Here is a 22,185-nt window from a genome sequence, read left to right on the forward strand (position 1 = left end):
AGCATTCTCTTCCATCATATATAAAAAGGCTACTCCCAAGATCTATCAATGACTTTTCATGAAACTTGAACTGGAGTCTCTGGAACTAATGAAGGTTTTACACTCATCTATCTTTCCTCTTTACACATGTCTAAAATGACCAGCTGAGGTGAAGGAACAATCTGAGACTGTGGAACTGAGGCTAACTGGTCCATATGAAGATCATGTTTGCTCCAGCTCTTTAAAGAATGGAGAATAATCTGCACAGAGATAAATACCCACAACTGTTAGACAACAGGTCATTTAAAAGAGTTAAACTTTCAGCTACACTATATTACTTGAATGTATGGCTTGAAAACTAGGTTAAAGGGGGCTTCTCTGACTTCAGCACTTCTAAAGGCCTGGTCTACTTCTCTCCCAGACGACCACATGCATTTTCAAGTGGACCAATATTTCAAGCATAAGGTTAAGGACAAAGCTGAGATTTAAATCTGGATTGTGGGACAGGATCGACACAACCTGCAGGTTGGATCTGTTCCATGGGCTACTTCCAAAAGCTAACTGAGGCAGATCAGACCACGATTGATGAGCTCTGATTTATAAGACTTTTCATTATTTTTTAAAAAAAGCAACCAACTGCCAATGATTCTGGGTTTAGTAATTTGGTCTCTAGCTGATGTGGCACAGCCTTGCAGCTCCTGTAGTTCTATTTTGGTCCCTGCATTTGTGTCTTTTGGCACTGGGATGGTGGGGATGTTGGCCATGGCCATATTATTTATATGTGGCAACTTAAGTCCCCAGTATGGCTGAATCGTAGGGACTGGTAAACACTTAGCAAGTAATTTCACTGCTGAGCTTCCAGATCAATTTGTTTAAATTCCCATTTGGGGCAGGTTTGTCATGGTCAGAATTTGGTGAACAGGGGTTTTCTCTTGTTTGAGGGTTAGTTCACACACAGCACTAACTCATGGGAGATCAGCTTTCCTCACAGTTTAGTAAGATGGACATTTTCACACACTAAAGGGCTTCAGTCATCTCCTTATGTGCTGTGAATATGTCAGAAAAGTACCAGTAATAATTTTTCTTTCTTAAACTACTTTTTTCTGTATCGTCATTACCCTGGTACATTTAAGAAATATCCATTACCCAAGTTTAACTAGAATTTAGTCAGAGCAAGGTTTTCTGGTGTTGCCCCATGAATAAAGGACACAGTCTCAAAGCTACACAGCCAATGAGAACCAAAAAAGAAAAAGAACTGGACCAGTAGATAAGACTCACAAACAAAATCCTGACTCCTGATGAATGGGGTAACACACTATCTATACATACCTGTTTTGAAACAAATCATAATGACCCTATGTTGACAAAAAGAGCAATGATACAATACGAGGCATAAAATATAGCCCCTCCTAAAGTGAAGATGGTATGAATCCCAGAAATTGCTCCCCGCCTGTGCTCACAGCAAGATCGTGAGCTCTCAGCCCTTGCATCTGTCTTTCAGGTTCTCTATTTCCATCTCTTCCTGCCTGTCTTGGTGCCTCTGCAACCCTGTATACTTTGGACTTCATTGATCTTTGACCGCATGAGACTTGGAGTCTGCTTTACAGCCCTGCTGGTCTGACAGGCAGACGAGAAGGTGGCTACAGTATCATTTCTTCATGCAAAACCTAAGCTCCAGCTCTCCACCTCCCTGTTCACGCCTCTTGGGATGATACAGACAGTGCTGGGCCATCACTCTCCACACTTTGGGCTGTGAATTGGTTGATCTAGGGAGCTCATATTCTTGTGTGTCCCTCACACATCAGCTTATTCACAGATGGGTTAACCCTACCTTAATGACTTCATCTGGTATAGCTTCTTGCTTATACTGGGTTCCGTACCATTCTTCTGTGCAATCAGTTTTTCCTTCAAAAGATTTGGAAACTATTGCAACCCTAGAGATAGATGGAAAAAAAACCTATAAACTCATGTTGTATACATAAATTTATAGAATCTGACTCACGAAAATATAAATAATATCCAAGAATGTGTTGGGCCTCTACAACCCAGTAAGTCCTATGAGGCCTAGCTGAAACAGCAATGTATGTACAGAAGTCTTTGATCATAGTCTCTGTTATCCTTTGGTTATAGCCCATCATTTTTGGTATGAAAAGCTGCTTGCAAGAAAGATTCTTGTTATGAATGCTTTTGACTAAAACCTTAAAAGAAGAGTAGCTAGGGAAAAAAGTGGAACCAGGTCAGTTGAAAAACAGTCCTAAAAAAGCACAACAAAGTACTCCCTCCCAGGAACAGCTCAGGCCCCAGGGTTACAAGAATGGATAAGAAAATTTGTTGGCTCATTCAGAGATCCAAAAAAAATTAAAAACACACTTTCATTATAACTTGCTAAGTTTGTATACTGTTATTTTTTTTTCCTGCCAGACACCACCATCAACCGTACGTACTACATGTACACTGGCCTTCCTGATGCTAGGGGAGACAGGGACACGACCAAGAAAACATCTCTATCTTTCTCTGCTGGGGTAGTAGAAAGAGCACAGAAGAGAAGTCAGAAGGAAAGAAAGTTCAGGGAGGGAAGGTAGAGGTAAAATAATGTCAAAAGATTACAAGTAGAGGAGCGAAAGGAGCTCTATACCAGTGGAGCTTCTGTCCCTGTGTGGATCATCATGGACAGTTCTGCCTCTGCCGCCTTTTAACTATCAAAGTTGGAATCATTTCACTCTGACTAGCAGGCTCAACCCCAGGCTGGGACCAATCCTACTTTGAATCTTACAGATAGAGGACTAGGCCAATAGCTTGGAAGGCTTGCTATGCAGTCAGTCCTGTTATTGGTTTCACTTCTTCTTTATGTCCCAATTCAAATAACTAGGTTCACGTCTGTTCCTGCTTATTCTCACTTGTCCTCCCAGAGGTTAGTTTCTAGCCTCTGAATGTTGGTCTCACAGCTGAAAGCCCACTGCTTGCAGTCAAAACTCCCCTCTACTGAACACCCATTAATTTTCAGGATACTGATCTCTGTGTTCCAAACACCTGCCCATCGTTGGACCTCCCCAATTTCAATGCCTGACTGTCTGAACCACCATCTATTCCTTATTCATTCTAGATAAAATACTCTACCTGGCTAGCTAGACTTGGTTTTCTCACTTGCTTCAGGGTAGATATCATAAGCAATCTGACTCACCTATCTGTTAGAATGACTGACTAATCTTCCAGTTTAAGGTGTTCCTGATCTGGCCTAACTGCCACTGACCACTATCAGTTCTAGAAAACATGCTAAATAAGAATATGTTCGACAGAAACATACAGAAGAATCATAGGGTTTAACAGATGAAAGAGTTCTGTTATTGTATCTAGAAGAAGTGATACATGTTGGCTATTTGAAAATCCTGTATGAGGGGTATGTGTAGTGTATACAGAACGCACATGGCCACATGAAGGGTATGTGATGTTTCTTAAGGGCATTCATTCAATACATGACAGAGCCAGCTAAGAGTCAGTCATAGAAATTGCTTCTATTCCTGTTGATTTTTCAAAGAATGAATGGAATGGTTCTCAGGGAGACCTCTGAAAAACATGTTAGGAAGTAAAACTCCGTGCTAGAGAGGTGGCATTCCATCTTCTCTTCCATGAGATGCTTGATTTTGGAAGTTTATTACATAGATGGCTCTGGTTTCCCTGAATGACAGCCCATGAATCAGAATAATGAACAACTTGTGAAGACTGGAGCATTCATTTGGCAGTGGACTTGCCCTCTGGAACAGGAAAACTTTAAACTCAGTTCTGAGAGAGAAAGTGAAAAAACTTGGGAAAAGCTATCAAATGCTCTGGAGGATGACTATATGACACAGAAGGAAGCAGACCCTGGAGGCTGTCCAGTGATGCTCAGGTTAAAAAAGGAGGAGAAGGGAGATTTATTAGTTACGATCCTAGATAGTTAGATACCAAAGTAAAGTGTATGGGGTAACAGTTGACATGTTACCATAAGGAAGTAAGTATGAGGTAGATAAGTGTAGCTCCTCAAACTAGAGAAATACCAAATACTGGCCTAACAAAAAGAGATACCTTTGCAGACCAAGAGTTAGCATACCATCGAGGAATTCAAAACTGAAATACAATGGAAGAGTATGTACTTTCAAATAAATTACGAAGGGCGAATAACAGAAGAGACAGAGTAGACACAGGTCAAATGTATACAGAAATCTATGAACCAGAGTGTGGAACCGCGAGAGCACCTGAATTAGGAGAAAAGGAGAAAAGAGTCACAATAATTGAGGTACACACAGAGAGCTGCAGTATATTTAACTGCAGACAATTGAGAAAACTGGCACAGACACTGCAGCATCTTAGACTACCTGCTGGAAACCTAATTATACTAAAAAATAGTCTCCATGAGTTTTTTTCTTAAATATGTGTGTGTGTTGAGGGGTGAGGGGGGAATGCCACTCTTCAATTCCATCCACAAAGAATTGGCTACTGACATGGTCCTTAGAAATGTGAGAGGAAATGGCCTCTTATTTTCATACTGAAGCTTATAACAGTAAGAAAAGGAAACAGTGGGCTAGAACGAATGCTGACTGTTGACTTCCAGTCAGCCATTTAGAAGTGTTCAGTGGGAATGAATAGCTGTTGCTGCTGATGGAATCCATTCAGAAATAATCCTGACTACAGACATTAAAAGGCAATATGGTTTTCCAGGAATGAATTCTCATGAGACCTTTGCAAATAATCCCTGAGAGAGAAAAGAGGGAAAACAGCCAAGAATGAGAAGAGGCTTCACAGGTAACCATGATAAATTAAAAAGGAATTAGTAGAAAGTGCACAGATCTGGCCATGAGAAACTTGGATTCTGGTCGATACCGTGACTCACTTTCTTTGAGATCTTGCCAAAATCACAGTTAAGATCTAAATTAAGCAAGTCTCTGGGCTTCGGTTTCATTACTTTTTAAATAGGGATTCAAACTAGATGAACTCTGTCCTTCTACTAGTAGATTTCCACAGTATCATGATATCAAATCATATTTTTAAAAGATACACAACAGAGGAAGAAAGAAAGCACAAAAAAAATCTACTGATGACAGATTCTAAGTCAAACTTAAAAAACAGTGACAGGAAGGCTAAAGTGCTAAGAAATTGAAGTTCATGAAATGTGCTCAAAAATTTTTTTAAAAAACGGTTTCTTAAAGTAAGAAGGAATCAAGAAAGGTTAGGCTAAAAGTTTAGAGAATTCAATCAGCTTGAATTCTGGGCAAGATGTTTTAAAACATAGTTCCTGACTCAAGATGGGGAAGATGGAGGAAAAGTAAGACGCGAAGATCACCTTCCTCCCCACAGATACATCAGAAATACATCTACACGTGGAACAACTCCTACAGAACACCTACTGAATGCTGGCAGAAGACCTGAGACCTCCCAAAAGGCAAGAAATTCCCCACGTACCTGGGTAGGGCAAAAGAAAAAAGAATAAACAGAGACAAAAGAATAGGGATGGGACCTGCACCTCTGGGAGGGAGCTGTGAAGGAGGAAAGCCCTACCCCCACTAGAAGCCCCTTCGCAGGCGGAGACTGTGGATGGCGGAGAGGGAAAGCTTCGGAGCCGCGGAGGAAAGCACAGCAACAGGGTGTGGAGGGCAAAGCGGAGAGACTGCCGCACAGAGGATCGGTGCCGACCGGCACTCACCAGCCCGAGAGGCTTGTCTGCTCACCCGCTGGGGCGGGCGGGAGCTGGGAGCTGAGGCTCGGGCTTTGGTTGGATGGCAGGGAGAGGGCTAGGGTTGGAGGCGTGAACACAGCCTGCAGGGGGTTAGTGCACCATGGCTAGCCAGGAGGGAGTCGGGGGAAAAGTCTGGACCTGCCGAAGAGGCAAGAGACTTTTTCTTCCCTCTTTGTTTCCTGGTGCGGGAGGAGAGGGGATTAAGAGCGCTGCTTAAAGGAGCTCCAGAGACGTGCGCGAGCCGCGGCTATCAGCGCGGACCCCAGAGACGGGCATGGGACGCTAAGGCTGCTGCTGCCGTCACCAAGAAGCCTGTGTGCGAGCACAGGTCACTATCCACACCTCCCCTGCCGGGATCCTGTGCAGCCCGCCACTGCCAGGGTCCCATGATCCAGGGACAACTTCCCCGGGAGAATGCACGACGCGCCTCAGGCTGGTGCAACATCTCGCTGGTCTCTGCCGCTGCAGGCTTGCCCCGCATTCGTACCCCTCCCTCCCCTGGCCTGAGTGAGCCAGACCCCCGAATCAGCGGCTCCATTAACCCCGTCCTGTCTGAGCGAAGAACAGACAGGAGCTGTGCGAACAAAGAAGAGAAAGGGAAATTTCTCCCAGCAGCCTCAGGGGCAGCGGATTAAATCTCCACAATTAACTTGATGTACCCTGCATCGGTGGAATACCTGAATAGACAACGAATCATCCCAAATTGAGGAGGTGGACTTTGACAGCAAGATATATTATTTTTTCCCTTTTTCCTCTTTTTGTGAGTATGTATGTGTATGCTGCTGTGTGACATTTTGTCTGTATAGCTTTGCTTTCACCATTTGTCCTAGGGTTCTGTCCGTCCGTTTTTTTGTTTGTTTGTTTTTTACTTTAAAAAATTGTTTTCTGGTTTTCCCTGGTGGCGCAGTGGTTGAGAGTCTGCCTGCCTATGCAGGGGACACGGGTTCATGCCCTGGTCCGGGAAGATCCCACATGCCGCGGAGCGGCTGAGCCCGTGGGCCGTGGCCGCTGAGCCTGCGAGTCCGGAGCCTGTGCTCCACAACGGGAGAGGCCCGCATACCGCAAAAAACAAAACAAACAAAAAAAACAACCTTTCTTAATAATTATTTTTTATTTTAATAATTTTATTTTACTTTATTTTATTTTATCCCCTTCCTTCCTTCCTTCCTTTTTCTTTCTTCTTTTTCTCCCTTTTATTCTGAGCCGTGTGGATGAAAGGCTCTTGGTGCTGCAGCCAGGAGTCAGTGCTGTGCCTCTGAGGTGGGAGAGCCAACTTCAGGACACTGGTCCACAAGAGAACTCCCAGCTCCACATAATATCAAACGGCAAAAATCTCCCAGAGATCTCCATCTCAACACCAACACCGAGCTTCACTCAACGACCAGCAAGCTACAGTGATGGACACCCTATGCCAAACAACTAGCAAGACCAGAACACAACCCCACCCATTAGCAGAGAGGCTGCCTAAAATCATAATAAGGCCACAGACAGCCCAAAACACACCACCAGACGTGGACCTGCCCACCAGAAAGACAAGATCTAGCCTCATCCACCAGAACACAGGCACTAGTCCCCTCCACCAGGAAGCCTACACAACCCACTGAACCAATCTTAGCCACTGGGGGCAGACACCGAAACCAATGGGAAATACGAACTTGCAGCCTGTGAAAAGGAGACCTCAAACACAGTAAGATAAGCAAAATGAGAAGAGAGAAAAACACACAGCAGATGAAGGAGCAAGATAAAAACCCACCAAACCTAACAAATGAAGAAGAAATAGGCAGTCTACCTGAAAAAGAATTCAGAATAATGACAGTGAAGATGATCCAAAATCTTGGAAATAGAATAGAGAAAATGCAAGAAACATTTAACAAGGACCTAGAAGAACTAAAGATGAAACAAGCAACGATGAACAACACAATAAATGAAATTAAAAATACTCTACAAGGGATCAATAGCAGAATAACTGAGGCAGAAGAACGGATAAGTGACCTGGAAAATAAAATAGTGGAAATAACTAATGCAGAGCAGAATAAAGAAAAAAGAATGAAAAGAACTGAGGACAGTCTCAGAGACCTCTGGGACATTAAACGCACCAACATTTGAATTACAGGGGTCCCAGAAGAAGAAGAGAAAAAGAAAGGGACTGAGAAAATATTTGAAGAGATTATAGTTGAAAACTTCCCTAATATGGGAAAGGAAATAGTTAAGTCCAGGAAGGACAGAGAGTCCCATACAGGATAAATCCAAGAAGAAACACACCAAGACACATATTAATCAAACTATCAAAAATTAAATACAAAGAAAACATATTAAAAGCAGCAAGGGAAAAATAACACACAAGGGAATCCCCATAAGGTTAACAGCTGATCTTTCAGCAGAAACTGCAAGCCAGAAGGGACTGACAGGACATGTTTAAAGTGATGAAGGAGAAAAACCTACAACCAAGATTACTCTACCCAGCAAGGATCTCATTCAGATTTGGAGAAATTAAAACCTTAACAGACAAGCAAAAGCTGAGAGAGTTCAGCACCACCAAACCAGCTTTACAACAAATGCTAAAGGAACTTCTCTAGGCAAGAAACACAAGAGAAGGAAAAGACCTACAATAACAAACCCAAAACAATTAAGAAAATGGGAATAGGAACATACATATCGATAATTACCTTAAATGTAGATGGATTAAATGCTCCCACCAAAAGACACAGACTGGCTGAATGGATACAAAAACAAGACCCATATATATGCTGTCTACAAGAGACCCACTTCAGACCTAGGGACACATACAGACTGAAAGTGAGGGGATGGAAAAAGATATTCCATGCAAATGGAAATCAGAAGAAGCCTGGAGTAGCAATTCTCATATCAGACAAAATAGACTTTAAAATAAAGACTATTAGAAGAGACAAAGAAGGACACTACATAATGATCAAGGGACTGATCCAAGAAGAAGATATAACAATTGTAAATATTTATGCACCCAACATAGGAGCACCTCAATACATAAGGCAAATACTAACAGCCATAAAAGGGGAAATCGACAGTAACACATTCATAATAGGGGACTTTAACACCCCACTTTCACCAATGGACAGATCATCCAAAATGAAAATAAATAAGGAAACACAAGCTTTAAATGATACATTAAACAAGATGGACTTAATTGATATTTATAGGACATTACATACAAAAACAACAGAATACACATTCTTCTCAAGTGCTCATGGAACATTCTCCAGGATAAGTCATATCTTGGGTCACAAATCAAGCCTTGGTAAATTTAAGAAAATTGAAATCGTATCAAGTATCTTTTCCGACCACAATGCTATGAGACTAGATATCAATTACAGGAAAAGATCTGTAAAAAATACAAACACATGGAGGCTAAACAATACACTACTTAATAACGAAGTGGTCACTGAAGAAATCAAAGAGGAAATCAAAAAATACCTAGAAAAAAAAGACAATGGAGACACGACGACCCAAAACTTATGGGATGCAGCAAAAGCAGTTCTAAGAGAGAAGTTTATAGCAATACAATCCTACCTTAAGAAACAGGAAAGATCTCAAATAAACAACCTAACATTGCACCTAAAGCAATTAGAGAAAGAAGAACAAAAAACCCCCAAAGTTAGCAGAAGGAAAGAAATCATAAAGATCAGATCAGAAATAAATGAAGGAAACGATAGCAAAGATCAATAAAACTAAAAGCTGGTTCTTTGAAAAGATAAACAAAATTGATAAACCATTAGCCAGACTCATCAAGAAAAAAAGGGAGAAGACTCAAATCAATAGAATTAGAAATGAAAAAGGAGAAGTAACAACTGACACTGCAGAAATACAAAAGATCATGAGAGATGACTACGAGTAACTCTATGCCAATAAAATGGACAACCTGGAAGAAATGGACAAATTCTTAGAAATGCATAACCTGCCAAGACTGAACCAGGAAGAAATAGAAAATATGAACAGACCAATCACCAGCACTGAAATTGAGACTGTGATTAAAAATCTTCCAACAAACAAAAGCCCAGGACCAGATGGGTTCACAGGCGAATTCTATCAAACATTTAGAGAAGAGCTAACACCTATCCTTCTCAAACTCTTCCAAAATATAGCAGAGGGAGGAACACTCCCAAACTCATTCTACGGGGCCACCATCACCCTGATACCAAAACCAGACAAAGATGTCACAAAGAAAGAAAACTACAGGCCGATATCACTGATGAACATAGATGCAAAAATCCTAAACAAAATACTAGCAAACAGAATCCAACAGTACATTAAGGATCATACACCATGATCAAGTGGGGTTTATTCCAGGAATGCAAGGATTCTTCAGTACACGCAAATCAATCAATGTGATAAACCATATTAACAAATTGAAGGAGAAAAACCATATGATCATCTCAATAGATGCAGAGAAAGCTTTTGACATAATTCAACACCCATTTATGATAAAAACCCTGCAGAAAGTAGGCATAGAGGGAACTTTCCTCAACATAATAAAGGCCATATATGACAAACCCACAGCCAACATCATTCTCAATGGTGAAAAACTGAAACCATTTCCACTAAGATCAGGAACAAGACAAGGCTGCCCACTCTCACCACTCTTATTCAACATAGTTTTGGAAGTTTTAGCCACAGCAATCAGAGAAGAAAAAGGAATAAAAGGAATCCAAATCGGAAAAGAAGAAGTAAAGCTGTCACTGTTTGCAGATGACATGATACTATAAATAGAGAATCCCAAAGATGCTACCAGAAAACTACTAGAGCTAATCAATGAATTTGGTAAAGTAGCAGGATACAAAATTAATGCACAGAAATCTCTGGCATTCCTATACACTAATGATGAAAAATATGAAAATGAAATTAAGAAAACACTCCCATTTACCACTGCAACAAAAAGAATAAAATATCTAGGAATAAACCTACCTAAGGAGACAAAACACCTGTATGTAGAAAATTATAAGACACTGATGAAACAAATTAAAGATGATACAAATAGATGGAGAGATATACCATGTTCTTGGATTGGAAGAATGAATATTGTGAAAATGACTCTACTACCCAAAGCAATCTACAGATTCAATGCAATCCCTATCAAACTACCACTGGCATTTTTCACAGAACTAGAACAAAAAATTTCACAATTTGTATGTAAACACAAAAGACCCCGAATAGCCAAAGCAATCTTGAGAACGAAAAACGGAGCTGGAGGAATCAGGCTCCCTGACTTCAGAGTATACCACAAAGCTACAGTAATCAAGACAGTATGGTACTGGCACAAAAACAGAAATATAGATCAATGGAACAGGATAGAAAGCCCAGAGATAAACCCACGCACATACGGTCACCTTATCTTTGATAAAGGAGGCAAGAATATACAGTGGAGAAAAGACAGCCTCTTCCATAAGTGGTGCTGGGAAAACTGGACAGGTACATGTAAAAGTATGAGATTAGAACACCCCCTAACACCATACAGAAAAATAAGCTCAAAATGGATTAAAGATCTAAATGTAAGGCCAGAAACTATCAAACTCTTAGAGGAAAACACAGGCAGAACACTCTATGACATAAATCACAGCAAGATCCTTTTTGACCCACCTCCTAGAGAAATGGAAATAAAAACAAAAATAAACAAATGGGACCTAATGAAACTTCAAAGCTTTTGCACAGCAGAGGAAACCATAAACAAGACCAAAAGACAACCCTCAGAATGGGAGAAAATATTTGCAAATGAAGCAGCTGACAAAGGATTAATCTCCAAAATTTACAAGCAGCACATGCAGCTCAATAACAGAAAAACAAACAACCCAATCCAAAAATGGGCAGAAGACCGAAACAGACATTTCTCCAAAGAAGATATATAGATTGCCAACAAACACATGAAAGAATACTCAACATCATTAATCATTAGAGAAATGCAAATCAAAACTACAATGAGATATCATCTCACACTGGTCAGAATGGCCATCATCAAAAAATCTAGAAACAATAAATGCTGGAGAGGGTGTGGAGAAAAGGGAACACTCTTGCACTGCTGGTGGGAATGTAAATTGATACAGCCACTATGGAAAACAGTATGGAGGTTCCTTAAAAAACTACAAATAGAACTACCATACGACCCAGCAATCCCACTACTGGGCATATACCCTGAGAAAACCATAATTCAAAAAGTGTCATGTACCAAAATGTTCACTGCAGCTCTATTTACAATAGCCAGGACATGGAAGCAACCTAAGTGTCCATCATCGGATGAATGGATAAAGAAGATGTGGCACATATATACAATGGAATATTACTCAGCCATAAAAAGAAACGAAATTGAATTATTTGTAGTGAGGTGGATGGACCTAGAGTCTGTCATACAGAGTGAAATAAGTCAGAAAGAGAAAAACAAACACCGTATGCTAACACATATATATATGGAATCTAAGGGAAAAAAAAATAAGGTCATGAAGAACCTAGGGGTAAGATGGGAATAAAGACACAGACCTACTAGAGAATGGACTTGAGGATATGGGGAGGGGGAAGGGTAAGCTGTGACAAAGCGAGAGAGTGGCATGGACATGTATACACTACCAAACGTAAAACAGATAGCTAGTGGGAAGCAGCCGCATGGCACAGGGAGATCAGCTCGGTGCTTTGTGACCACCTAGAGGGGTGGGATAGGGAGGGTGGGAGGGAAGGAGACGCAAGAGGGAAGAGATATGGGAACATATGTATATGTATAACTGATTCACTTTGTTATAAAGCAGAAACTAACACACCATTGTAAAGCAGTTATACTCCAATAAAGATGTTAAAAACAACACAAAACAAAACAAAACATAGTTCCTACCTGGCAGGAACTCATAATCCAATGAGACACATGACCTAAAGCAAAATGTGATATGCTGGACTTCCCTGGTGGTGCAGTGGTTAAGCATCCGCCTGCTGGGCTTCCCTGGTGGCGCAGTGGTTGAGAGTCTGCCTGCCGATGCAGGGGACACGGGTTTGTGCCCCGGTCCGGGAAGATCCCACATGCCGCAGAGCGGCTAGGCCCGTGAGCCATGGCCGCTGAGCCTGCGCGTCCGGAGCCTGTGCTCCGCAATGGGAGAGGCCACAACAGTGAGAGGCCAGCGTACCGCAAAAAAAAAAAAAAAAAAAAGAATCCGCCTGCCAATGCAGGGGACACAGGATTGATCTCAGGTCCAGGAAGATCCCACATGCCTCAGAGCAACTAAGCCCACGTGCCACAACTACTGAAGCCCGTGCGCTTAGCGCCGTGCTCTGAAACAAGAGAAACCACCGCAATGAGAAGCCTGTGCACCGCAACGAAGAGTAGCCCCTGCTCGCCACAACTACAGAAAGCCTTCGCGCAGCAACGAAGACCCAACACAGCCGAAAAATTAATTTATTAATTGTGATATGCTGATCCCATGTTAGCAGATACAGGACTTCATGGATCTTTAACGTGCAAAGGTGGACCAAACAACAGAAAAAAGGAGTTGAAGCTCAGGATCGGTGAGTGAGCCAGCCAGGTGACTCAAATGAACTCACATCTCCAACACAGATGAGTCACATTCTCTGATGCTTAGGCAACTAACAAATCCCAGCAGGATCATTGCCTATCACCTTTTATAATTAATGGATGACAGGAGAAGAGGCAGAAGACTGAAGATGGGCAAATGCTCTGATTTTCAGAAAGGAAAAGGAGTGTGGCCTAAAAACCATAAACCAGTGGATTAGGCACTGACCTCCTGACAAAATTCTACAGTCAACTGTCAGACTGTCAAACATCTGGACAAGAAGACAGTTATCACTGGGACCTACATGGATTTACCGAGAATAACTCCTCCCAAACGAATGGATTTATTTATGACCTAAGCAAGGCATGTGGCAAAAACTCTATAGCTGTATTTGTAGGTTTAAAATGGTAAAATGGGCACCAAATGATAGGATCAAAGAAGGTGGGTGATGATGATGATGAAATAGTAACAGGTAAAGATCTTTGAAAAGGTAAATCAAGTCTCAACATGGAAAAGAACTCTCTAACAATTAGAACTGGCAAAAATGGAACTGGCTACCTTGGTATTTAATGAGTTCCCCATCCTTGAAGGAATTTAAGCTGAGGCTGGTAACTACTTGTTAGAGATATTGCAGAAGAGATATATACTTGACAGAGGTTGGATTAAATGACCTTTAAGGTTCCTTTCATTCTGAAGGATTTTCCTATTAATTTTCCTACCTGGTTGCAATGCTAAACTTGTCTCAGTGGGTATTAAAGAAAATAATCTTACCCTCCAGCAACCCCAATCTGGCTTGGCAGTTGGCATTATTATCCCAGGCTGTTCTGCACTATGTCACTAACTGCAGTTACAATTATAACAGCCACAGAGATCAATCTTATAGAGAAAAAGTGCTTTTTCGTTAAAGGTGAAGGTAGAGAGAAAAAGAGGTTCTCAATTCTAACTGTATAAGATATGGAATTTAGAAACAGGCAATTTAACAAAAGTAAAATGTATGCTCTGGCAAATTCACTCCTATAAAATGTTTCCGGGTCTGGGAATTCCCCGGCAGTCCAGTGGGTAAGACTCCACACTTTCATTGCCGAGGGTGCAGGTTCCACCCCCGGTCAGGGAACTAAGATCCCACAAGCTGCGCAGTGAGGCCAAAAAAAAAAGAGAAAGAAAGTGTTGCAGGGTCAAATAACTGGATCTAGGGCTGCAAAAATTATACGAACATAATTAAATCATGATTTTTCTTGCCAAAAAAAGCGCATCTTTGTTATATGATATAAACTTAAATAGGATTACCTCGTATTTGTACAATAGTTTTCAACTTTGCTAAATCATTTTGCATCACATAGAAAGATAAAGCACTACTACATTTTTCAGGTGGGCAATTTTCCAGGAAATTAAATGAGAGTAAGTGTTCATGACATTATATAACTTTTCACATGTCCCCTTTGCAGAATAATGAACTCTGAGGTTTCACATTAGTTATTCAACAAACACTGGTTGAAGGAAAAAAGTGATCTCTCCAAGATAGCATGACTAGTAGGTGAAGAAACCTTAAAAAGTGTTTACTGAGTTTTATGATTAAGTTTAAAGCTCTTTCTCCTCATTTTGATAGGAGGTTTTGTTTTTAGAAGGTATATAATAAAATTCAACAGAATTTAGGTGGTTTTTTTTTCTTCAGAATATATAAGGTACATTGAGGAAAACAGAAATAAGTAAACTGCTTTACTTACCTAAAATGATTTAACGTGTGTTCTGAGTATTTTTCTTCCTTGTATTTTAATCATCTAAGCAAATGCATAAATCACCTTAAGAACAGAAGTTCTTAATCTTGATGAAGTCCAATTTATCAATGTCTTTTCTTTAATGGTTACTGCTTTTTATGTTCTAAAAAATCTTTGCTTATCTCAAGGTTTTAAAGATATTTTCAAACTGTATTTTCTCCTAGAAGTTTTCTAGTTTTAGCCTTTATACTGAGGTCTATGATCTATCTCAAATTAATTTTTGTGAATGTTGTGAGGTAAAGGTCACATTTAACCTTTTCTTTCATGTGGCTATGCAGCATGTGGAAGAGCACCATTTGTTGAAAAGATTTTCCTTTCCCATTTTAATTATGTCGGTGCTTTTGTCAAAAAGATCAACTGACCAATGATTAATGGGTAAAGAAAATGTGGTGTATACATACTATGGAATACTATTTAGCATTAAAAAGGAAGGAAATCCTGTCACATGCTACAGGATAGATGAACCTTAAGGATGTTATGCTAAGTGAAATAAAGACATGTTTCACGAGTCCATCTATATTAGGTATCTAAGTAGTCAAATTCACACAAAGAGAAAGTAGAACGGCTATGAACAGGATATGGTGGGGTTGGGAAGGGTAAGAGGAGGAGTTGTTTAATGGGTATAGATTCAGTTTTGCAAGATAAAAAAGTTCTGGAGACGTTTCACAACAATACAAATATACTTAACACTACTGAATTGTACACTTAAAAACAGTTAAGATGGGGACCTCCCTGGTGGTCCAGTGGTTAAGACTCTGGGCTTACACTGCAGGGGGCACGGATTCAATCCCTGGTCTGGGAAGTAAGATCCCACATGCTGCATGGCATGGCCAAAAAAAGGTTAAGATGATAAATATTATGTTATGTGGGGTTTTTTTTACCACAATAAAAAAGAAATCAATTGATCATATATGTGTGGGCTTATTTCTAGACTCTGTTCTGTACTAATGATTTCTTTGCCTATCTTTATGCCAATACTACAATGTCTTAAGTACTGTAGCTTTATAGTAAGCTTTCAAATTTGGCAGTTTTAGTCCTCCAACTTTTGTTTTTTGTGCAAGAGTGTTATGGGTAATCTAGGTCTTTTGTAGATCCTTATGAATTTTGGAATTAGCTTACCAATTTCTAAAAGAAAAAAAAGCCTACTAGGATTTTGATTGTGATTACACTAAGCCTGTGAATCAAATGGGAGAGAATGGACATTTTAATAAAATCAAGTCTCCTAATCTACAAACAAGGTCTTTAATATCTCTGGGCACTGTTTGTAGATTTTTGGGTAGAGGTCTTGTTTATCTTTGGTTAAATTCATTCCTAAATATTTTATGTTTTTGTTGCTATTGTAAAATAATTTTTTTAACTTAAAAAGTTTTTGTTTTGATATAATAATAAATTCCTACAGTTAGGAAGTTGCAAAAATAGTACAGGGCAGTCCTGTGTACTCTTCACCTAGTTTCCCTCAATAGTTACATTTTACATAATTATAATATAGTACAATATCAAAAGTATTATAAATTAGATTATAAATTGGTGTTGGTGTTGGTACAATGTTGGTACAATGTGCACAAACAAAATTGGTGTTGGTACAATGTGTGTGTATAGTTCTATGTCATTTTATCACATATACAGATTTGTGTAAACAGCAATAATATTCCTTTTAACTTAATTTTCCTACTGTTTGTTGCTGGGATATATCTGAAAAAGTTCAAACAATGGTAACTAGGAAAACGACTTTGATAGAATAGTTCTGTCAGAGGATTTTTTCTTCAAAAAGTTCTACCACATTGTTGATTTTATTCATAAAATGACTATTCCAAAAAACATATTTACTCAATCACTAAGTTCCCAGGAGAATTTTGGAAATATGTGCTCAAAAGAGGAGAAAAAGAAAAAATGCAAAATATGTGCCAGTCAAGTGTATTCCTTTTATTCTTGACTTCAGAAAATATAGATGAAATTAAATTCTAAGGCAGAAATACCATGTAGTTCATAAGCTCTTTAGGGCTGACCCTCCTCTAACAGGAATACTTGTTACTGTAAGAGCTCCTCCAACTTTTGATCTCCTGGTTAACAACGGGTCAGTCAGAAGCATTCTGAGATTGTAATCCTTACTTCTACTTAAAAAAAAAGAGGGTGTCCTCACTTGCTTTTTAAACCAGATAAGTGAGCTGACACTTCTAATATTTGAGTAAGGATGAAGCCAGGTTAAGACGATCTATTACTATATTTTATTCATAATGAAATTATGATTATGTTAAAAAAAAGAATCTTCATGTGTTCGAGATATTGACTTAAAATAATCTAGAGTGGAGGGAAGGGTCTTCCCTGGTGGCACAGTGGTTAAGAATCCGCCTGCCAACGCAGGGGACATGGGTTCCATCCCTGGTCCAGGAAGATCCCACATGCCACGGAGCAACTAAGCCTGTGTGCCACAACTACCGAGCCTGTGCTCTAGAGCCTGCAAGCAACAACTACTGAGCCCACGTGCCACAACTGCTGAAGCCCGTGCACCTAGAGCCCGTGCTCCACAACAAAAGAAGCCATTGCAATGAGAAGCTCGCGCACCACAACGAAGAGTAGCCCCTGCTCACCGCAACTAGAGAAAGCTCAGGCGCACTAACAAAGACCCAATGCAGCCAAAAATTAATTAATTAGTTAATTAATTTAAATAAATAGAGTGGAGGGAGGATGAGTGAACAAGTGTAGGTAAAGATAAAAAAGACCGGCCGTGTACTGACTGTTTAAGTTTGGTACTGTTTCATTATACTTATTCTCTCTACTTTTGTAATCATGCCTGATAAAAACTTTAAAAGCACTTTATTCACAATTTCAAATTTTCAGATTCCAATCATTTTTGAAAATTTAGTATGTAACAGGAAAATCTGTAGAGCAACTCACCTGACATTTTCTGGTCTGAGTTTATCGAGAACCATCTCTATTAAATCGGGTCTAAATTCTTCCAGTAAATATTCAGCTGTGAGCACTTCTTCTAGGGGATAGTACTTTTTAAAAGAAAAAGAAATAAATAAAATTTGCAAGGCTACAATAGACTCGAATTTATTAAAGCAAACAGATCTCTAACATGTGAAATCCTCTATTTTACACCCCCCTCTTCCCTTCAATTAAATTTCACTCCACTGGAAAAATTTCTGAATCTTTTCTCTTTCCTACCACACTTTAAACAATTTCATATTGTGGGATGATTCTGCAGTTAACCCCTAAACACACTTACATTATAGAGAACAAAATCACATTTTTTCAGGGAAAAATGTGAGTAATACCTCTAGCTAAAACTGAGTACTTGTTAATAAAGAAAATTTGATGATTAAGTGCTGACACCTGTAGGATTCTTAATATAAAGTACATACATTTTAATAAACAGAATTTCTACTCAAATTTCTATGAATGAAATCAGACAAGCATTTAGAGAGTTGTTGTGTAGGAAAAATGGCTTATATTTTCAGTTAGTAAAGAAAAATAATGTAGAAGATGCTTTTTAGTACGAGCAACTTACTGATAGACTGATTCATTCATTCAACAAGTATGTAATGAACACCTACTCTGTGCCAGGCACTGTTCTAGGTGCTGCTGTGGATACAATGGTAGATAAGACAGATGATGTCCCTGCTCTCTAAGGAGCTTATATTCTAATCGGGAGGGAGGCAGACAACAAACAAACAAATACTGTCATTATAGTGATAGGTGCTATGAAGAAAATTTTAAAAGGGGCAGGGTCATGACTGGGAGGTCAGGGAAGGTCTCTCTGAGGGAGAAACATCTGAGTGGAGACCCAAATGATAAGAAGAACCTAGTCATGGAAAAACCAGAAGTGTTCCAGGCAGAGAAAACAGCAAACGTCAGGGCCCTGAGAGGGAGGAGTAAACTTAATGCTTGAAGATTAGGCACATCGCCAGTGTAGCTGGAGTGGAATGGAAGTGGTGTGGAATTCAGTCAGAGAGAGGCTGGGACCAGACTGCCATGTAGGTCAAGGTAAAAACTTAGATCTGTTCCAACTCTGATGGGAAACTTACTTGACACAGAGGAGTGGAACAATCTGATTTGGGTCTTCCAAAGATCACTGAGGCTGGAAAAATAAACTATGGTGGGGCAGAAGAAGGCAAACAGGGAACCCAGGTAAGAGACTATGATGGTAGTCCAGGCAAGAAATGCTGGTAGCTCATATGAGGGTGGTAGCAATGGAAATGGAGAAAAGTGGATGATTTATAGCTTTCACGTAAGTAGCACCTGACACATTGTAGAATTGAAAAATATTTAAAGCCAACAAGCAAAATGTCTATGAAATGAAAATATTACAGATGATGATTTTTAGGATGATGAAAATTAAGATTTAAAGAATGTCTTCACATCAAATTTTACCTGGTTGCTACGAAGTCTAAAGTTTTAGACTATACCTTCAATTTTTATCATTTGTGTAGTAATGAAAGTAATATTATTTATACAAGATCACTGAAATACTCTACATGCCAATGTACAGAGTAAAATAACAATAAACTTACATGCAATATTCCTGCAATCTTAGAGGTATAACCCCGTGGCCTCTCTTTATCTTTAAACCTAAAAGCAACAGCATTCAAGTCCTAAACGAAAAATTAAATCAATTAGACACAAGTCACCTATTATTTAGAAATACTTTTTTTGGGGGGGGGATTGGTTTGCACTATAGACTTTCTACTCCATATTTAACTATCACACTTCCTGAAAAAATAGCTATGCTTGATTTAGGAATGTACAGAACATGAATGAAAATAACAAACACAGAATATGATTCTGTTGAAACTATTAGTCAAAGAATTAGGAAAACTGTGGAGGAAGCTTGTGAGATCCAACAGTTGCATACATGACGATTTTGCTGACCCTTTCAGAGAACTGCAGCCTGATTAGAACTTATTGTCATAAGTTTCACAAGCAGAGATTATACCTTTAAACTTTTATCTATGTAAAGAGGTTATCTCTTATCCTAAAATACATTTCAGAGTCTTGATAGTCCTTAATTATATAGTAGATATTTTAAAAAACTCTTAAAAGAAGGCTTTAAACATTTAAAAGACAAATACCTTCTGTTTTATGCAAAAAAAAAAAAAAGGCCAGGCTTTTCCATACATACGACAATAAAATCACTTTTAAGAACACAATCATATATATAACAATTCACTGTTTCTTTGAGAGTATGCTACAAATTTTTATCACGAGATCTGAAAATGACACAGCTCATGCAACTTCAGGCCGGCAGAGAACAGAGTAAGCCCTGATAGATAAAAGTTCAAGAAACTGCTGACTTTCTTCTGAGGGATAGAAAAGCAGTCTGATTTCTTTCCTTTTCCTTATATTTAAATTAATTCACATATATTTGTTTCTTGAAAAATTTCCTTAAGAAAAATTTTGGTGAAACAAAAGTACCTTGCACTCTTGGAAAACCCATTCTTGAGGTCCTTCTGCACGTAACTTCTGAATGTATTGAAACATGTGCAAAATTATATCTTCAACATGTACTGGAAAAAAGGGGCACACTTAAAAACCATTCAGTCCTCGAATCCTTCAAAGCAATGAGCTCACTCCTAAGGTAAAGTCAGGTAAGTAGAAGATGGTCCCTCTTAGAGATGGAGTGAGTTCTCACCTCCCTGAGGCTGGTTTTAGGGTCCCATACACATGGCCCTCCAGGATTTGGTATATGTGACTGAAGGGGCTTTGGGGTAGTAAATGAGCAAATAAAAAGTCAAGTACACATTTTACAAGTGCAACATAATGATCAGTTGTTAAGGAGGGAAAATCATCCATGAAATGAAGTTACACATGAAAAATACAATGGATAAAATGGTATGAATTAAAGTGTTTATAGCTTTACAGCAAAAAACAGATCCACAGCATAAGTTAATAAAAGTAAATCATAAGAAATCAATTTTCATTCAAAAACAAAAAGGTCAATACTTACATAATCCTTCCTCAGTCAAGTCCACATTAATGATAAAAAACATAAAACCTCGGGCTCCTTCCTTCTGCCCACCAACAAGAGTATTTACCCAGCCTGTAACATTCAAAGGAAATCAACATGATCGCATGTGTGTCTTCTTTTAAGACAAGGAATTAAAAAAAAAAATTCATTCTGTATGCTCCCAATGGAACATACAGAATGGCCCTCTTGCAGAAAAGACTGGGAAAAAAGTCAGTTCAGAAAAGCACTGAAAAGCAGTTCAGACACTGCAAAAGATTCAAGTGATTTTTTTAGTTTGGGAGCTTTCCTTGGGACGCCTCAAATCATTTCCCAAATCAAGAGTAGATGACTGTGCTTAAGTGTTATATAAAAAGAGTCTGAATGGAGAGGAACCTTGGAAATCTACTGAGTGATCCTAATACACCCTTTGGTTTGATGGATAAGAGCAGGCAAATAGATATTTCAGCACGTTTCACAGAGATGGTAAAGAATACCTAATGTGAGCTTTTACTTTTTTTAACCTCTATCTTATTTAAAAGATGCACTACAACACCTTTTGAAATATGTAAACTTCACAGCTCAATACTGAAGGATAAAACAAATTATGGAAAAACAAAAACCCCAAAGCAAAAAACAAAAGCGTACTAACAACCAACACCCCACTCTCATCAACCCTAAACGGTATCATCTGAAAATGTTCCTTCACAGGAAAATATTTAGGAGAAATGAGAGTCAGAGTAAAAAAATATGGTGGAGGTGGGGTACTACCCTCAGAAGCTGGTGTCCAAGAGACTCACCCTTTGATTTAAGTTCTGATAACAGACTCCCAGGACCTTCATGCCCAATGAGATGACCAAGATAATGACCCGGATTTGATTTGTAGTATTTCTGAAGGTCAGGTATGGGAAATGTCACATAAAGATTCCTAATGTCCTTAATGGGTACTATTTTGTAAAGTTTCTGGGGAAAGAATAAAACAAACAAATCGCAAAAGGTTAGCTCTGCACAACTCCTGCTGAATAAAATACTTACAAACTATGAAGAATAGTGATTTTCAAAAAAAGAAAAAAAAATACCGATTTTCATGGAAAAATCCCAAATTCAGGAGAGAATCTACTGCCAGAGAAAATCATACTGACCACACAGAAATAAATGACCTGGGCTCTTTCTTAGTGGGATTTCATTACAGTTGGTATGCAGTCCATGTTTGGTCCCCTTGACCATGCAGCTCAATACTTTTGGATACTTGCCTTCTGG

At 39.2% G+C, this 22,185-nt stretch overlaps 1 protein-coding gene across 10 annotated transcripts in view; it reads right to left on the reverse strand.

Annotated features, from left to right (window-relative positions):
- Nucleotides 1–22,185, reverse strand: part of IDE (insulin degrading enzyme) — a 123,841-nt gene that overhangs the window by 29,249 nt on the left and 72,407 nt on the right. For all 10 annotated transcript variants that reach the window (XM_033404888.2, XM_033404890.2, XM_033404887.2 and 7 more), the window contains 6 exons: nt 21,726–21,888; nt 20,929–21,021; nt 20,397–20,488; nt 19,496–19,576; nt 17,877–17,980; nt 1,811–1,913 (listed from right to left, as the gene is read on the reverse strand). In XM_033404888.2, coding sequence (XP_033260779.2) covers nt 1,811–1,913; nt 17,877–17,980; nt 19,496–19,576; nt 20,397–20,488; nt 20,929–21,021; nt 21,726–21,888 — 636 coding nt within the window. The remainder of the gene's footprint in view (nt 1–1,810; nt 1,914–17,876; nt 17,981–19,495; nt 19,577–20,396; nt 20,489–20,928; nt 21,022–21,725; nt 21,889–22,185) is intronic.

Source organism: Orcinus orca, chromosome 14 (assembly GCF_937001465.1).
Source record: "Orcinus orca chromosome 14, mOrcOrc1.1, whole genome shotgun sequence".
Taxonomy (NCBI): domain Eukaryota; kingdom Metazoa; phylum Chordata; class Mammalia; order Artiodactyla; family Delphinidae; genus Orcinus; species Orcinus orca.